General features: G+C 36.3%; 1 protein-coding gene across 4 annotated transcripts in view; it reads left to right on the top strand.

The window, feature by feature from the left end:
- Positions 1-17,521, top strand: part of ATP9B (ATPase phospholipid transporting 9B (putative)) — a 172,258-nt gene that overhangs the window by 43,493 nt on the left and 111,244 nt on the right. For all 4 annotated transcript variants that reach the window (XM_074870554.1, XM_074870545.1, XM_074870536.1 and 1 more), the window contains one exon: positions 7,175-7,226. In XM_074870554.1, the coding sequence (XP_074726655.1) occupies positions 7,175-7,226 (52 nt within the window). The remainder of the gene's footprint in view (positions 1-7,174; positions 7,227-17,521) is intronic.

Raw genomic sequence — 17,521 nt, 5'->3', positions numbered from 1 at the left:
TTACTTCTGATAAAAGAACATCCTTCAGCAAATATGCCCTCCTGATACATTTTGTGCGTTCTTATTTGTTAACACCTCTCCTTTTACTTGGAGAATTTGGAGAACTCATAAATTGTTAGTGGACAGATTATTTTATTTTTTCAATAAGAAACCCCTCTTCTCTGTGTTTTAGAAAACTTCTGTTTCCTTCCTTTCTGTTTTTTCTATAGTCCAAAGAAAGAACAATACACCCAAGTCTCATTTAGTTTTCTGCTCTCAGCTTAAACTGTATCTATGTTCATGTAGTTTGTACTATTTCTTGCCTTTTTTTTCTTTTGTCTGCTATCTGTACCTGATATCTTCTTGGGCCACTCTGAGCAGCATATACTAGGGTAGACAAGATTAGCACTAATATATCTGGCCTTTACATCTGTTTTGCCTTACGCCTTGCTACCTAAGAGTGCAGGTGGAGTCACCTTGCAGCTGCTCGCTTGCGCCTATTTGAGATCTTCTAGGAGACCGAGAATGAGATACTTGCTTTGATTTTTTTATTAGGAAATTTTTTAGGGCTGCACTTAATCTCTAAACCTGGAATCAATTACTATAGTGTAGGGAAGACTCTAGTGGCTACATAAGTAATCTGCTTTCCCTGAAATTTACTGAGAACCATCATTCGAATTATGCTAGAATTTGGAAAACTGGAATTACTTTGGGGATCAATCTGTCTTGTATGAGGTAGGTCATTAGCATCTATTTCAGCATTATTTGCAGCAACTCACAGATCATATGTTGTGAGTACCTGAAGTTTCTAATGAAAAAAAGTAGTGTTTAAGGATTTAGGGAAATAATGAGTAGAGTACTTTTTGATGAAGGTTTTACTTGGGTATCTCAGTAAAATGCATATAATAGTTTGAATGTTGTCTTTCAGCTTCAAGCTCCCTTCTGCTCCAGCAGAGCTTTTTTCCTTTCTGGCCTAGCTGGGGGTACCTTCAGACTAATGAAATTAAATGTTTTCTGGTTCTGTTGAGAAGTGTATTTTCTTGGAGCAAGCAGTTTTCAGTTTCAGAGTATGGCTCTTAAGCCAAAGAACCAGTCGGGAGTGAAATGTTCAATTGCTTACTCTAATAGCAAAGGAACAAGTTAACATTGTATTTGACTGGAAGATGCATCAACAGCACTTCTGCAGTGAAATTAATGACTCATTTGAGCTGAAGATCCATATGTTAACTAGTGACTGCATCACAAATACTAGCTTAAGTGAAAGGCTTTTCTATATTTAAAACTTGAGTATTCTCTGATTATTGTCTTTTTTTTTTTTTTTGAATAGGCCTGATTAATTTCAAAGCAGTTCTGTGTGACTGCAGTGTGCTTAAAACAGTTTAGTTCCAAGTAATATATCTATTGTTTCAACTGAAAATTTTGTAATGCACTAATGCTAAGGCAGGAAGAGGCCTGAATAGAAGAAAATATTGCCTGTTTTCAAAAGCTAAAAGACATTTTTATAAGTTAGCTGAAAAACTGTCCCCTGCCTTGAATGGACTTGCTACTTCCTAGATGTTCTCCTTGGTTTGTGTTAGATACATTTTTAGTTTCCCGTGGGAGCACAGGTGTGCATAGTGTTCCTAAATAGAAGGGATGAGTTGAAGAGTTCAGAAATTGTTGTTTAGACAAGTAGTTTATTGACAGTTTGGAATACATTTTGGAGATGTGAAGGGGGCATAAAAAGTTCATAACACAGTTAATTATTAAGAATAACACATAACATTTAATAATAACAATACATAATAGTGTTTTAAAACATGCGAAACAGTAATGCTTTATCTGAAAACTCTGAGAGCGCGTCTTGGAGCTGTAAAGGGAGACAATTGTTTTTTCTTAATTTCAGGTGTAAAGTGAAATTAATCCAATATTTGTAAGGATTGCAGTTAATGCTACCATGCAGTATTGCACAGCATGCAGATGCAAGACGACAGCTGGGAAGTCCCTATTCCGTTTATAACTCAGAAGTAAGCAGGAATATTTTAGTCAGTGAAAAAAGTACATGGTTCATTCCACATGAATGGAGAAGAAAGGACAGTAAATGCAAAATTCTGAGGGTCTGTAGCTATGGGCAGTTGTAGGGGAATTGGGAGACTGACTAGGGAGCTGGAGAAGCTTATGTAAATAACAATTTCATTATAATAACATGAGAAAAATGAAAAAGTAATTTGAAAGATGTTAGCAATTGTATTTTTCAAGTGAATGTTGTAGCCTGTGTTGCAGGGAAATATAGGTGTGTTTGTGGGTTTTCTTATTTTCCGGTCTGTCTGGTATTCCCGAATGGCGTTAGCCATGGGAACCCAGAAGCTGGGGAAGTACTTACCTTGTGCTGACCGTTGTCTTGCCATACTTTGATCTCTAGGAATGAATCTGTAAGTCTGCAGCATAGACAAATACTGAGAGAAATGGAAGCCCTCCTTTCCTGGAGCTCTAATTCTGCCCAGACTTAAGCAAAACAATGTATTCAAGTCATTTTCATGACTTCTATATTCAAATTTCAGTGTATATCAATAAACATTTCTAGCTTCATCTCTGTGGTAATTGAGATTACATAGTTTCTTCATGGGTTTCTGAATGCTTGAAGTTGTATGTGTTGTCATTTTAACTTGTTCCACTTTGATAAATATGACATGAGAGGGCTAACATGATTGACATATTGCTGCTGTTTGTCTGTGGCAATGTACAACAGAATTTAATTTTCTCCATAATGAGGTGTTAAAGATTTTTTTGTAGCATACTTGCCATCTGTTTCTGTGTAGTCACTCTTTTATAGTGACTAGGTACATCTTTGCAGGGGGATCTTTGCTCTCCAGTGTCAGCAGTAATAGTGACAATGGTTTTTGGTATCTAGTATTCCTGTAGTACCTTTCTGCCCACTTCCAAAATATGGGAAACCTGATGAAAAATGAGATGTCAATCTCAAATACTGTTGTGGTTTGGTTTTGTTTTGTTTTTCCTGAGGGAGAAAGTAAAGACAAGACAGTCTCTAGCCTTCCCTACATGGAAACATACATTCAGATATATTAATGCAGAAAAGCTTACATTATTTTACAGGAAACAAAAGCAAGCAGAGAGAACACATTAAAAAGACATAAAATCAAGATGCATTTTTTCTATTAAAATGTAAAATGCTCACTTGACTAATTTGATCAGCGTGCAACTTCCTCAAGGGGGGACATCGGGGGGAGGTGCTAATCTCCTCTATCTGGTGACCAGCGATAGGACATGAGGAAATGGAATGAAGCTGCATCAGGGGAAGTTCAGGTTGGACCTTAGGAAAAGGTTCTTCAGGGAATTAGTCCAGTACTAAGCCTGTCAGAGTTCAAGGAGCATCTGGGCAATGCTCCTAGTCAAATGGTTTAGTTTTAGGTAGTTCTGTGAGGAGCAGCGAGTTGGATTTGATCTTTATGGATCCCTTCCAAGTTAAGATATTCCATGATTCTGCCTGATTTTGTCAGGCATAAAGACTTGAATCTTGGATAGCAAGTACCAGGTGAATGTTTCATTTACTGAATGTGAAACGTGCCTTCTCTGTGAAAGTTGGTAATGATTTGTAAAAACCTGTTACCTTATTCAGATTATTAGAACTTCTATTTAATTTAGTATTAGATCACTTGACTGTTATTTTTGCAAAATTTTCTGGTGGTGTTCAAGTGTTTTAGCTTGTTTACAAGTAATTGGAAGTTTGTAGGCATGAAGCCAGTAACCTGAAACTTGTGTAATGGATTTATGTCAGAGTTGGCAGGGAAGCTGCAAAAATGTATAGTTAATCTATATGAAGACTGGATAGCTGCTTAATTGTTATTGTCATTTAAGGAAAGATTTATTTAATTTTGAAGTTGCATTTTCCCTTTCCTCTTTTTTTTTCTTTCCTCTAAAAGGTGCATAATAATATGGTTATTGTTTTTACTGCATCTTTTTCCAAGTCTGAATATGAGATATTCCTGGTTGAGTCTGGGCTCATGATAGGTAATAAATTTCACTACATCTTGAATTATTTTCTGTTACAAGGCAAGATTCCAAAAAATGCTGTACTAGCTGCAGTTTGTAGGTGAGCAGCCTCTTCAAGGTGAATAGTGTTGACATACAGACAAGCACATGAATTTTTAACTCTTTGGGCTTTTACAAATAAATGGAAATTGCTGCAAATCAAGAAGTATGCATGCATGAAAATGCATAATTTTAAGGTATGAGGAGGCATTTTTGCTAACTGCATAGGATTTTTAGGTAAACCAGAACATGCATCTGTTATCTAGTGTTTCCAAACTTGCTTGTTCTCCAAGCATCTTGTTTGCTTGAGATAGTGCTATCTCTGTAGCCCTTCCTGGCCCCTCTATACTGAACTTTCCATCAATAGAGAATACAGTTGCAGTTGCTTCCAGTCCCACTTCTGAATCAATGTCCTTGAGAGTATGTAACAGGGAGTGGCAAAAGGTGCCTGCCTCCCAGAGATTGTAAGAGTTTACATCATCTTATTTTGAAGCTGAGCCTATATAATGTAGAATCCAGTTATGGATTATATTATATCCAACAGCAGTTGACTCTGACAGATCTATTCAGATCACACTATTCCGAATGGCACTGTTGTGGCTGCATGATGATCTCCAGAAAGTTTCTTTGGAGTAATGGAAAATTTTGCCTATCCAGGATGTTTTGTGGTCAGAAACGTTCTTGCTATATGAGTGTGGCTTCTCAAGAACTGAGGCAAATGTTAGAGTACAGCATTATATATGGGAAAAAGCATCAGCTTCAGTGGTGGTGTCTGGTGTAAATGCACACGTATTCTCCATTATGAGTGATACATTGTGAATTTTTTCACTGTCTGAACTGATTTGTATGATTAGTCAGGCATAGTATTTTGAAGGTCCCACACACTAAGTGTTATACAAAGCAGTGTTTCAATAACCTTGATAGATGGATTTTGAGCTGTTTTGTTGGAGGGTTCTGTGAGTGTACATACTTCTAAGGCTTTTCTTTTGACATGCAGTGATAAAGGAGAAGTGCTGCCTTCAAAAAAAGTAAAAGATGGAGGGTTAAAAATGAGAAACTATGTGTCCGGTTTCAAATCAAACCGGTTTGAGTGTGCTGGGCTTTTTTCTGTTCATAGCAGTGTTGCATCCTTAAACGTTGAGATGGAGGACTGACCTGACTCAAATGAACAAAAATACCCCTCTGTGTTTTGTGTTGATCTTTCCAGGAGGTTTTTGAATGTTTGATGATGCTGTGGTCTGGGCTACTGCCTAGATTCCTGTTGGGATAAGCACGTTCAGAGCTGCTACATGCTGAATGCACTTGAATGTCACATAAAGATAATTTTGAACCCATTATATTTTTCTTTGATTGTTAACATCTTTGTAATAACTCATAGAATTCCTATCTTCCACTTTGATACAGTGAATCAAAGTATTGTGACTAGGATTACCCTTATAAAATTTACAGACAGGATTCTGTATGCATTGTTCAGTACATGAGATGGTAATGTCTTGAAGTGTTCAGGTTAGCTTGACCCTATCTTCACTGCTGTTCCTTCTGTATAAAATAGCTAACCAGTTTTCTATAGCTGGTAGCTTGTGTGCAAAATAGAGCCACAATTGAATTATTAGTGCTGTATTAATTTTGCAGTTTGATTATAATTGAAGTATGAAATAGGGAATAATTATGTAACTTTGAAATGCTCATATACTGAACACGCTTCTTAACTTTTTATGTTGAGTAAATTGTCAGGTTTTTAAGGCAGAAATCTATGAGTTTTGTGTATGCCATGTGGTGGGCTTTGTCAGCTACATTTATTTTCTTTCCCATTCAAACAGACAGTCGAGCTCTTAAAAAATAAAAGATGAGCTTTAGGTATGCAGTGGCTTTCAAGGCAGTATCAACCAAGTATACCAGGAAAACCTGAAATTTATTCTCAAATGGAAGTACTTTCTATGTGAAAATAATTTGTGCGTTATATCCTCTTAATAGGTAATCTGAAATGAATATTAAGAAATATTTTTTAGCATGAAACTAGTAAAGCCATTGCTAATAACCCACTGAGATTTCTTAATTGGTTAAAGGTAGTCTGCAAATGAAATGCAAAGCAATCTTTGTGTTTAGCTTCAGTATCAAACAGTACAGCATGTGACATACTGGACATAAGTTGTAATGGAAGAAACTGCAATTTTCTTTCTGCAAGTATCTTTTCTCATTGCTCTGTCCACTGTTCACTCTGGTCCCTGTCAATTTAGTATGTCACTTTTTTCCGTTCCAGTCCTTTATTTCTTTAAGGTTTTGACATGTTTTTTTGTACTTCCCCCCCATTTTTCATGCTTAAACTCTATGCTGGCAGTGTGTAACTGGTGCTGGTAGATGCCCTGTGAACAAGTGGTGGGATAGCTAAGGATTTGGGTAGGCATGTAGCAGACAGTGTTTGGGGGGGAGGGTGGTATTGTTCGTTTTGCCCTTTCTGTGAAATCTTAGATTGGCCTTTCTGTGGTCAACAAAAAATTGAGAATGTGATTTGATACAGATAGTTCAGTGCTTGAAGGGGAAATGAAACAGGTATGCAGATGCATCTGGCTGTGCATATGGCTCTGTGCCTTAGATACTGAAGAAGAAATTCTATTCATTTTTCTCTTTGTAAAGAGGTGGTTTATAGATATGTGAAATAGGAAAATGCTGTTCCCTGACTTTCTGTTTCCTCTGTGTATGTTTGTGTGCGTTGGGAGAGAGGAGAATACTTGGTATACGTAATGTTTGCAACTTGTGTGCCAAGACAGATGTTTTAAATTTCACTGTGTTTTCTATTATATATGCTGAGTGTCAGTTTTGCTCAATGAAATTATTCTTTAAAATATTTCAATTAGATATTTATATTCTCGAACTACTGTTTTCAGTCAAGAAAGCGTAAATCTCTTGTAGTTCTTCAGGTATTTATGATTCACTTATAAAGAGCATCTGAAAGGATTAGCTGTTGTTTGCTTATTGTATAATTTTTCGAAAATATTGATTTCTGAATTGCAAATGCTGAATGTAAAGTACTGTGAGAAATCCTATTTTAATTGAGTTTCAATCCAAGTGTGACCTTTTAGTGATAGATCTTACTGGACATTTGATTGGAATTAACTTTTTTCCTACTTAAAAAAAAAAACCTTTTTTTTTTTTCCCCTCTTCTCAGAATCAACGAATCCCATCTGACATGGTGTTTCTCAGAACATCGGAAAAAACTGGTATGTTTTGATAATTCACATTGGTTACGTGATAAATTTGTGATTGCAGTAAAATTTTAGATTGTGCATTGTGGCCAGTTTGAAGTGCTCAAATAGATTGATGGTAGGAGATCTACCTTAGTCAGATTAATGGGAGAGTGTCCATATGTGAGAAATACAGTATGCTTGGACTGTAAAACAGGAGAAATCCTACTGTGAACATGAGACCTTTATAGGTATATTCCTCTAAATAAATGATTTTAGGACTTGTTATAACAAAATGTTTAGGTAAAGCAAATATTAAGACTACTTTATATTTAAAAGACTGTACTTGTTTCATATGACTTGACATTATTTTAAATTATTTACAACTAATCATTATCTTCCAACACACGTTTAAATATCATCTGTATTTCATTTATTAAATTGAAAAGAACTGAAGCCTGAACCTACTAATATGTGATTAAAATAACTGAAAAATATCTATTATAATCTAAAAACTTGAAATAACTGAAGTTTTTTACTTAGACATAAAACTGCCTTTTTGGTCAGTCAAAAAAATTGAGTGTGAGAAAGAAAAGTACTTCTCCTTAGCTCTTTCTCTTCACATGGTGATAGGGGAGTACTCTTAATCTTTGAGAAACAAATATCTCCTTTATAGGAGCCCTATAAATTATAGCTGTTTTGATTAAAGTTTAGAAATTGCTATTGGATGCCCCCCATATAACTCAAATGAGTTTCCCTCCTTTATATTACCATTTCTCTTCAGATCCTGAAGAAATGTCTGATATTTGTCAGACAGCACTAAATTTCATGAAGCTAATATTGGTAGACCCTGTATTAGTAGCACTTGGTATTTCACTGTGGCACTGGAGTTCTATCATATATTTCAGATAAAAGGCTAAATTTGCAGAGATCATTTGTAAGAGAAGACAAATATTTCCGACAGCCTACAGAATACTACTAGAGCTATATATTTGCTGAAAGAAGAAGAAATTACTGTATAGTTACTGTGTCTTGCTAATGACTTTGAAATGCTGATTAGATGCACTAGATCATCTATAACGGGTCTGGACTGACAAAATTTCCTAATAGTCTGTATATAATCTCCACCTTGGTTAACCACCCTCTGGTTCAGGATGCATGGGTTTTTCTTTTTATTCCCTCCCACAGTACTGCATTTTATTAAAATGCATAATGCTCTGACAACTCAAATCTCTTGGATCCAGCATGATTTTAAAAGAATTTATAATGTTTTTTTGGACTACTCGCAATGTCATCTTTTCCTACTGACCCAAAAACTGTTTCAGCTGAAATCACAGCTCCTAGAAAAGTTGAAAATAGGAGGACTTCTGCACCTGTAGAAGAATTACTTTAGGCTACTTGCATGCAACATGTAAGAGGTAGAAGGTCAATGTGTGTTGATCCAAAATTCTCCTAGCCTTCAGTAGCTGTGTTGGATTAGGTGTTACATATTCAGGCATTTGGAAGGAATCGTCATCCACCCCAGCAGGGGTATGTATCAGTTGTAATTTCTTTAAGTGATGTTTGCACAGTAGAAATGTGTAGGGAACTAAATATGTAACATTGTGCAGTGTTTGCTGTTGTAGGAGCATCAAGAACTGTTCATCTGGTGAGAGCTAGCTTGGTGTCCTTAATTAGGATCCTTACAGCAGTTGACATCAGATGCATTGTCACTGCTGGAATAAATGAACAAGATGAGACAGTTGCCTAGTTTGCCACAAAACAAGTTCTTAAATTATGCAGTTTGCATATCTGCACTATAACATGTTTTCCTCCCTGTTAATTCTTAAATTCCTGGATTCTGTTTGTGAGGTTATAAGGCACTGTGTAGTCTCTGTTCCCTGTAGTACTATTAGTTGAAGGATGGTTGTCAATGAACAATACAGGCCAGAAATGCATCTGCACAGCATACCTTTGTGTCTTGATTGGAATATATATGAATAGTAAATCTTGAAGTACCATAGTTAATAAAAGTTAAACTATCTCTTTGTGAAGATACATATGGAGGGAGGGGAACAGGGTGAATCCCTATGTCAGAAATGGGTGAAGAAAAACATATTAGAAAGTAAAATTCATCAAGTCTACTTCAGTGTTCAGTGTTTAAGTCTACTTCATTCAGCTTTCTTAGAATGTCATAATTAAAATTTTCCTGTAAGAAGCTGAATTAATTTGTTATCTAGGAAATAAAGCAACTTACTTTAAAAGTTTATGTTGTAACAGTAGACTTTCCATAATTGATATTAAAAAAAGGCTTGTGAGACTTTGAAAGAACTGTGTACCTACTATGTAAATGTTCATTATAATGTAAAGTGAGTAAAAGAGCAGATTGAGTGAAATCTTCCCAGAATTCTGATATAAATTACTTCTATACACTTCTGCTACACATGGAATGTGATTTTTAACGTTGAAAATGCACCTTCTATAAGCATGCAACAGGTTAACTAGTTATATTGATGTTGCACTTTAAAAACAAAACAAACAAACAAACACCAAAAAAAATAATCCCCTGAACTTCAAGCATATGGCAGTAATTGTTTTTTGACTAAAGACTGAACACTTACATCGGTAATTGTTTCTTCCTGGATGTTGCAGTTTTGACTGATTTATGGTTTAATTTATAGTTGACACTTTAAGTACTTTGTAAAACACATTAGTTTTTGCATGGTTTTATATTCTATATGTAATTTTATTTTATCTTCTGTGCAATAAAACAGTTTAACTATAACTTGTTCAAACTCTATTCTTTATAGATTTATAGTAACTAATCTTAAAATCCAATCCACCGTGTAAGCTTCTTTTGGGGCAAAGTACTATTTTCCAAATTCAATATTTACACTACATATTAGTGTAGTCTGTAGCACTGCAGTATCCTATATCTTCAGTCAAAAAAGAAGCTGTTAGTTATAAGTGGGTGGTTTACAAGGTTCAGCCTAAAACTTCTTCTTGTTTCTTTTTATGCAAGTGTGGTACCATGGAAGAAACCAGACAGTGGCATGTGCTTGTTTTGCTCCCCTTCTACTTCCCACCCATCCCCCAAATGTACTTTTAGGAATGTTGACTTTTTTAGGATACTTTTTACTCTACATAGCAGAGGCTGAATTTCAGTTAATCGAGCTTATTTTGTAAAACTGAATTCTTATTAGATGTCTTTTTACTTTATCATATACATTGTCTTTTATCTAGAATGATACCTTCATTTAGTCTGATATGATGACTTGATGCTAATTGTGTACATGTATCTAATTTCTAAGATTCATAGGGGTGTTTTTTTTTAATTGGACTTTTAGAAAAGTTCGTCTAAAGACTAATGTAGGTGGGTCTTTGTATTCATGTTTGAGCCTGTGACATTGATATTCCTCTCTTTCATGAATGGAGGCAGCTAGATGGCTGTTTGAGTTTAGAGTTAGGATTACTTCCTGGGGGGGATGGAGCAGGTAGAAATCACTCCTCAGATATGAATTCTTTGCTGTTGTCAGGCTCCCCATATAACAGAGGTTTCTACAAGATCTTCACTGGCTTCCAAAATAAAAAAAAAATTAAGAGCAACAAAATTCTGGAATAATATCTTGGTTTTATATATATTTAAAAAGGGGAGGGGGAAGATTAAGGCTGAATCTTGATTTTGCTCATCACATATGGCAGAGATGACAAGCAACTTGGAAGATTTGTCCCATTTATCAGCCTTCCACCAGGTTAAAAGAAATGTTTATGCTGATGTGGCTGCAAAAGATGGTTTAAAGGTTATTTTCATTTGGTGTATAAGCAGGCATCATGCCAAAAACAACTGACTACCTTAGTGGAAAGCTGTTATGCAAATGTAGGCAAGATCTGTGTTATACCAACGGAAAGCTCCCTAACTGAAATTAAGCTAGATCCTAAGTGGCCTTTAACATAGTTTTTAGGTTTTTTTAAAAAAAATTGCTTGGCATGCTCTCTACATTTTATTTGTCCTACATGCTATATCAATCATAGATCAAAAGCTAGACAGGGCATTCCAGACATCACTGTATAACTTTATAATTGTCCACAGGAACTGCCAACTGAAGCAGGTGTTAATGACTTCAGCATTATAGGAATATTATCAAAGATACTGTGTTTGTAACAAAGACAAGAAAAATTTCAAAGATAAACTCCTTCCTCCTCTAAGCTTAAACTCTTTCCTTCTCTAAGCTAAAATCCTTGTCCTTCACCTTGGTGGTGCCTGGTGCTGTTGGTGCCTTGGTTCAGTGACTGGCTTCTGATCCAGGTCAGCTATTCCTATGCCAACACACAAAAGTGTTCTGATGGGAACTGGAACTGGTCCTTTATGAAAATCTGGTCCATGTCTTAATAGGACTTAGTATCTCTGGAATATTTGTGCTCTGTTAACTTTCAAATGTGAAATTCTGAGGGGAACACAAATTTGATAAGGTGGCTACAGTGTCAAAAAGAATGAATGAAGCTTAATTTTTTTTCTTTGAACCTTTCCATTATCTACCTCCAGTAACCTCAGATTCTCATTATTAATGGAACAAAAGCTGGCATATGCAGTGGCTGGTTCTGAGCTAAGGTCCTAGAGCAGATGACTGCTGGAGCTAACGGCTTGGCTTTTCTTTTGTTCATGTGGGTCTTTCATCTTGTTTTTCAGAAAAATTCAAGGAATTTCATATCCTTGTGATGTTTGGTCTGCCATACTTGATTGAAATTGGCCACAAGTTGAAAGTTACTGGGAGAAAGATAGCATGGCAGAATAGTATTGTACATGGAAATAGGGCTAAAGCCTCTGCAGCTGGAAGACCCAAGAATTGTTTGTATTCTGTACTACTGCTAACTATATAGGCTTGTGACAGACTAATCACCACACTGTTATGATACTGGTTTTTGTTAGTAGCTTTTCAGGAGGATAAGAATTGATTAATCTTAGTTAAACTGTTCTTTTTGTTCCTGAGGTCCCCCTCATCACAGATAATGCTTTGTGATGGTATGGAAAGTAGAGCTGGGTTTTCTCTTCAGCCTTTCGTGGTAGAAACTGAACTTCCAAGGGGTAGAGTGGAAGTGCTTTTACTGGTCTACTTCAACTTACCTGACTCTGCTATTTGAACCTTGTACATCTGTCTTTTGCACAGAGTTAGAATTTTTGGCAGACACTTGATTCTAGGTAGCATAACAGCCACTGCTTCTGGAAAAAAGTAGTTTTCCCAAGAGGCAGAGTACTGCATTAAGATACTCCTCTTCTAACAAACTTGTAAAAGTTTGTAAAAACTGTAAAGGTCTAGTAAAATAAGGTCCACAAATGCATTTTAATACATCAGCTGCTGTAGACTCCTTGGCAGCTACCGAATTGGCAAAAAATGGGTGTTTTATATATTGTTAGAGATGATACTCTAGAGAGAGCAACTCTGACTAGCTGATCAGTTCCACTGCTGTCAAGCATGCTGTCACGCACAAGTCATCATCATAAAACAATTTTGTTGTTGTATGTCTTTAAATCCAGTATATAGTAATTTACTTGTGTGGACATTCCAAAATACTGTATGTGTATCACTACAGCTGTGCAATGAAAGCAATAGGGAAACAGGAAATCAATAACAAATTCTCACATTCCTTTGATTGTGAAGAACCTTTAATTACTTTTAAGGTAATGCCAGTTGCACAATTGTTACATCAGGTATTTTTCAGGCCTGCATTAAATTGTTTTGGTCTTACCTATGTGAGTACTTTATATGGTATCTCAGAATCACAGAATGGTTGAGATTGGAAGGGATCTCCAGATATCTGGTCCAACACCCGTGCTCAAGCAGGGCCACCTAGAGCTGGTTGCCCAGGACCATGTCCTAACAGCTTTTGAATATCTCCAAGAAGGGAAATTCCATGGCTTCTCTGGGCAAGCTGTGCCAGTGCTCAGTTATCCTTACAGTTAAAAAATAATAATTCTTGTTTTCTGATGTTCAGAAGGAACCTCCTGTGTTTCAGTCTGTGCCCATTGCCTCTCATCACTGGGCACCACTGAAAAGAGCCTGGGTCTGTCTTTACACTCTCCCTCCAGGTATTTATAGACATTAACAGGATCCCCCCTGAGCCTTGTCTTCTCCAGGCTGAGCAGTCCCAGCTCTCTTCTACTTTCCTCATGAGATGCTGTAGTCCGTTATCTTCGTGGCCCTTTGTTGGACTCTCTCCAGTATGCCCCTATCTCTCTTGTACTGGGGAGCCCAGAACTAGGCACAGGACTCCAGAGGTGACCTCACCAGTGCTGAGCAGAGGGGAAGGAGCACCTCCCTCAGCCTGCTGGCAATACTTTGCCTCATGCAGCCCAGGATACCAGTAGCCTTCTCTGCTGCAAGGGCATGTTGCTGGTTCATGCTCAACCTGGTGATTCCCAGGTTCTTTTCTGCCAAGCTCCCTTCCTGCTGGGTGGCCCCCAGCATATACTGGTGTATTCCTTGTCAGGTGCAGGATTTTGCACCGTTTCTTGTTGAACTTTGAGGTTCTTCTCAGCCCAGCTTCTCCAGCTTGTCAAGGTCACTCTGGATGTCACCCATTGCATAGATCAATTTCTTCAATTTCACTTATGAAACTCCTTAAAAATGGTATATTTACTCAGGCATAAATTACTTGTTGCAAATGTGTATATCTTTCATAATTGTAACAAAAAGAGCAATCCCACTTGTATTAAAATTCGTAGTTCAGAGTTTTCAGGGTTCTTCATTTGTAATTAGTTTAACAACAATGGTATGACTGAAATGTGGGAATAAAACACGAAAATCTACTTTTCTTTTGAGGCTTTGTAGCAATTTCTGTGGCAATATAACTGCCTCAGATGTGCTGGTTTTTAATAATTTTGACCATTTTACTGGCATAAACTATGCAATGCAAGTGCAGGCTAAGTCATCATTCATATAGCTTGATTTTCTGTTGGAAGGAGCTCTGAGTAAACTAGTAAAGGTTTATTCCAGAGTCTACCTTCTCAAACAAAGTCCACTAGTCAAAAGAGTTATTTTGAAAATAATGAATTCTTAAGCATTTCTCTATAGAAAGAGAGCATTGTACTTGCAAATATGTTTTACTTGTTTAAAAGGTCTACTTCTGTAGATCTGAAAATGCAAGTATTAGTAGAACATTTGCGTCTTAATACAAAATCCCAAACTCACTGCAAGTAAATAAAATAAAGGTGATTCAAGTAGTATCTATTTACTCTGGATAGTTAGGAATAACTGTTCTACAAACAACTTAATTGTCTGGGCCCCAGCCTGTTCTGGAACTTCAGATATTTGAAAATCAAACCAGAGGAAAAATGTCAATTTGGAATTCAGTTGCACAAGTGATGTCACTTTTTATCTCTTTATAAAACCAACTGCTGCAGAATAATAAGGCTGAAGGAGTCGTATTTGTCACATGTTCTGGAATTTTCTGTTACGTTTAGAAAACAAGCGTTATAAAACCTACCTGTCTGGGAACTAAAATGCTTTGAAAATCTATTGCTATAGAGAATGATAAATGACTAGAGTTAAGTTTTGCACATACGGCCAGATAAAAGTTTATCTTCAGGGCATGAGTAGCTGCCAACAATCTGTCCAAACTACTTTAATCTGTTTCTATACTTCAGTTCCTATTCTGTTTTTATCATTTGATTTAACTCGGGCTAGAAATGTTTTGGTATCTACTCTAAGCCACTGAGTAATACTGATTCTATGTGATCAGCTACTTGTTTAAGATATAGTCAGTATGAGTGTTATGTGGTGGAAGGAAGAGGTCTTGGCAGGCATTAAGCTCCTAATAGTATTGCCCTCTCTTTGTTATTGATGTAAAATCATGCAGTAAAATGTTATTAGAAGACATGGTCATATATTTCATTCTCTAATTATTTTGTGTGCATACTTGGGTGACTAGCACAATGCATGTGTTTCATTAGATTTGTAGCAAAATAAGCAGTAACAAAGAAATATTTTACTATTTATTTTTCATACTAAAAAAAATCCTAGACTAGCAAGAGTTAAACAAGTTGATCTGTAAGGAGGCTGTGTATTGTGTTAGGCATAAATGTGCTGGTGGTTCTTCTCCAGTGATAATGCATTTCTCCAGAATTTCTGGGCATTTAGTGGCTCAGCTGCAGTAGAAATCTGAACATCTTGAAATCCCAAACAATTCCCCCAATTTTGGTAAACGGCTTAGAAAAGATGAAGGTGAGAATCCTTAAAGCAGATCTCGGAGGCAAGACAAGCTAGGAAAACAAACTATATGCATATTTATAACTGATAGACCATGGATATGATGTTGAAGTCTTTGAAAATAAAGGACAAATTGCTCTTGCAGAAGTTAGGTTCAAGAATTCCTTGTGTAGAAGCAATTTATAATATGTTTCCCATAAAGTATCTGTTCATAAGATCGATGCCATGCATTATGTTTTTTTAAAGATACTGTCACCTTTTTCTTTTCTTAGATTGTTTAATTAATTTTTTTTTTCTTTTCTTACCTGAAGGCTTTTCTAGGCAAGCTGTTAACATTAACTTGATAATTCTTTTAAACAATTGGAAAATGTCTCTTGATGGTCCTCATCTTTATTATAAGGTTTAATGAGGAGTGATCTTGTAGTAGTTTTAAAGTTGTCTCACTAAAAATTTAGAAATGATCCTCAAATTGATCTTAATGTATTCATAAGGAAAGGATGGTTTGCACATGTTACTCTCATTCTGACTTTTATATGGGGCTTTTGAGGTATGTGGCTGGCTGAGTTGGATTGGAAGCTTGTGTAGACTTGAGCTGCCTTAGTCTAGCAGCTCTTTCCAGAGGTAGAAAACCAAATGTAGAGCAACCTGTCAGCAACCTGTCTTGTAAGGAGTACGCAGTTGAGGAGGGCACTGGGTTCTCCATACAAGTGCTATGGCCCATGTTGCCACGCTGTCATTGTTCTTGGTACATATGAAGGGTAAATGAAATTTAGCTCAAATATTTAACTTCTTCAGTTACAGTTCTGATTGCAGGTGTCCATGTAGCTTTTCACAGCTTTCCTCTGTCTGTGAAGTAAAAAGAAATTGGAAAAAGTAGAAATCCTCTGCTTTTTGCTGTAATGAAGTCCAGTGATAAATCTTTGCAGCTGGGTCTGTTGCTTCTTCCCAAGGCTCCTGTTTGGTAAAGGAGAATGTGCGTTCCCCTGCTAAATTTTTAACCAAAGATTTATCCTCTTGTTTTTCACATGCCTTTCCTAATCTGGTGGCTTTGTCAGCTCCTTTGACTTGTACTTTTCTATGTTTAAACTTTATGAGATACCAAGGCTTTGATTCCTCCTTCTTCTAATTTAGTTAATGGTGTGTCCCTCAAGTTGATTACTATTGCTGCTGCTAAAATCTTCCAGACTACATGTGCTTTTAGTGGGTTCTGGTATATTTGGCTATATGCTTTTCTCAACCACCTCTGTTTGCTTGTGAGCTCTGCTTTCATCAAGGGAGAAAATGGTTCTTAAGTCAGCTACAAGCACTCTTCTTTCAGGTGTATATGTACATTTATTTTCTTGTGTTATTGGTCTTTAGAAATATACGTGCATTAGCGAGGTTGATGGGGAGAACAAGTTCTGCTGTGCTGTCAAAACTCTGAGAGCCTCTTTAATCAGTATTAAAATATTTTGAATGTTCTGAACCTTTACATGTGGCATCAATGTTAATATGTGCTTTGCATTAGGATCAGAAAATTGATTGGATTGATTTTGATTTTTCTACTGAAATTTAAGACAAAAAAGAAGGAAAGCTAGTTAAAAAGTCCTAATTCCTGATTCCATTTCTGTTACGATAGGCAGCAATTTAATGATTGTTCTGTATAATATACCGCATATCTGACTGTACATTGTAAGAAGGATGCTATTGAATATTTAAGCAAGCATGCAAGAATAATTCTCATAATACATTTTAAATAAGAACCAACTTTCCAATTGTAAACCAGAATGTTTTCCTGTGAAGACCAAATGAGCACTGTATTAAGGACAGATAAATGGAAAATTCCAGCTGAACTCAGTACTTAGACCAGAATAATGATTCAAATAATTAAGATATCAAAATGGATGGTGTTTGTGGAATAGCTCTTGTGGAATGGTATCAGTGTTAGACAAGTTTCCTGTTTTAGTGGGGCCTTAAAATGGTTTGCAGTGGAGCCACTTTTGTGTTAAGACTCTCTTGTTGCAAAAAAGGTTCAGTTTCATCCCTTTTACATATCCAGATGTGCGGCATATTTTCTATCAAAGTAGTCTTTAAGCTCATTGAAATTAGCTTGCTGTAGTAGGTTACACTAAGTTGGATTTTTCTCCTACTGTGTTACAATTACTACTT

The sequence above is a fragment of the Strix uralensis genome, chromosome 1, assembly GCF_047716275.1.
Source record: "Strix uralensis isolate ZFMK-TIS-50842 chromosome 1, bStrUra1, whole genome shotgun sequence".
In the NCBI taxonomy this organism is placed as follows: domain Eukaryota; kingdom Metazoa; phylum Chordata; class Aves; order Strigiformes; family Strigidae; genus Strix; species Strix uralensis.
The sequence above is the reverse complement of the archived record's forward strand: the minus strand, read 5'-3'. Positions and strand labels throughout refer to the sequence as shown.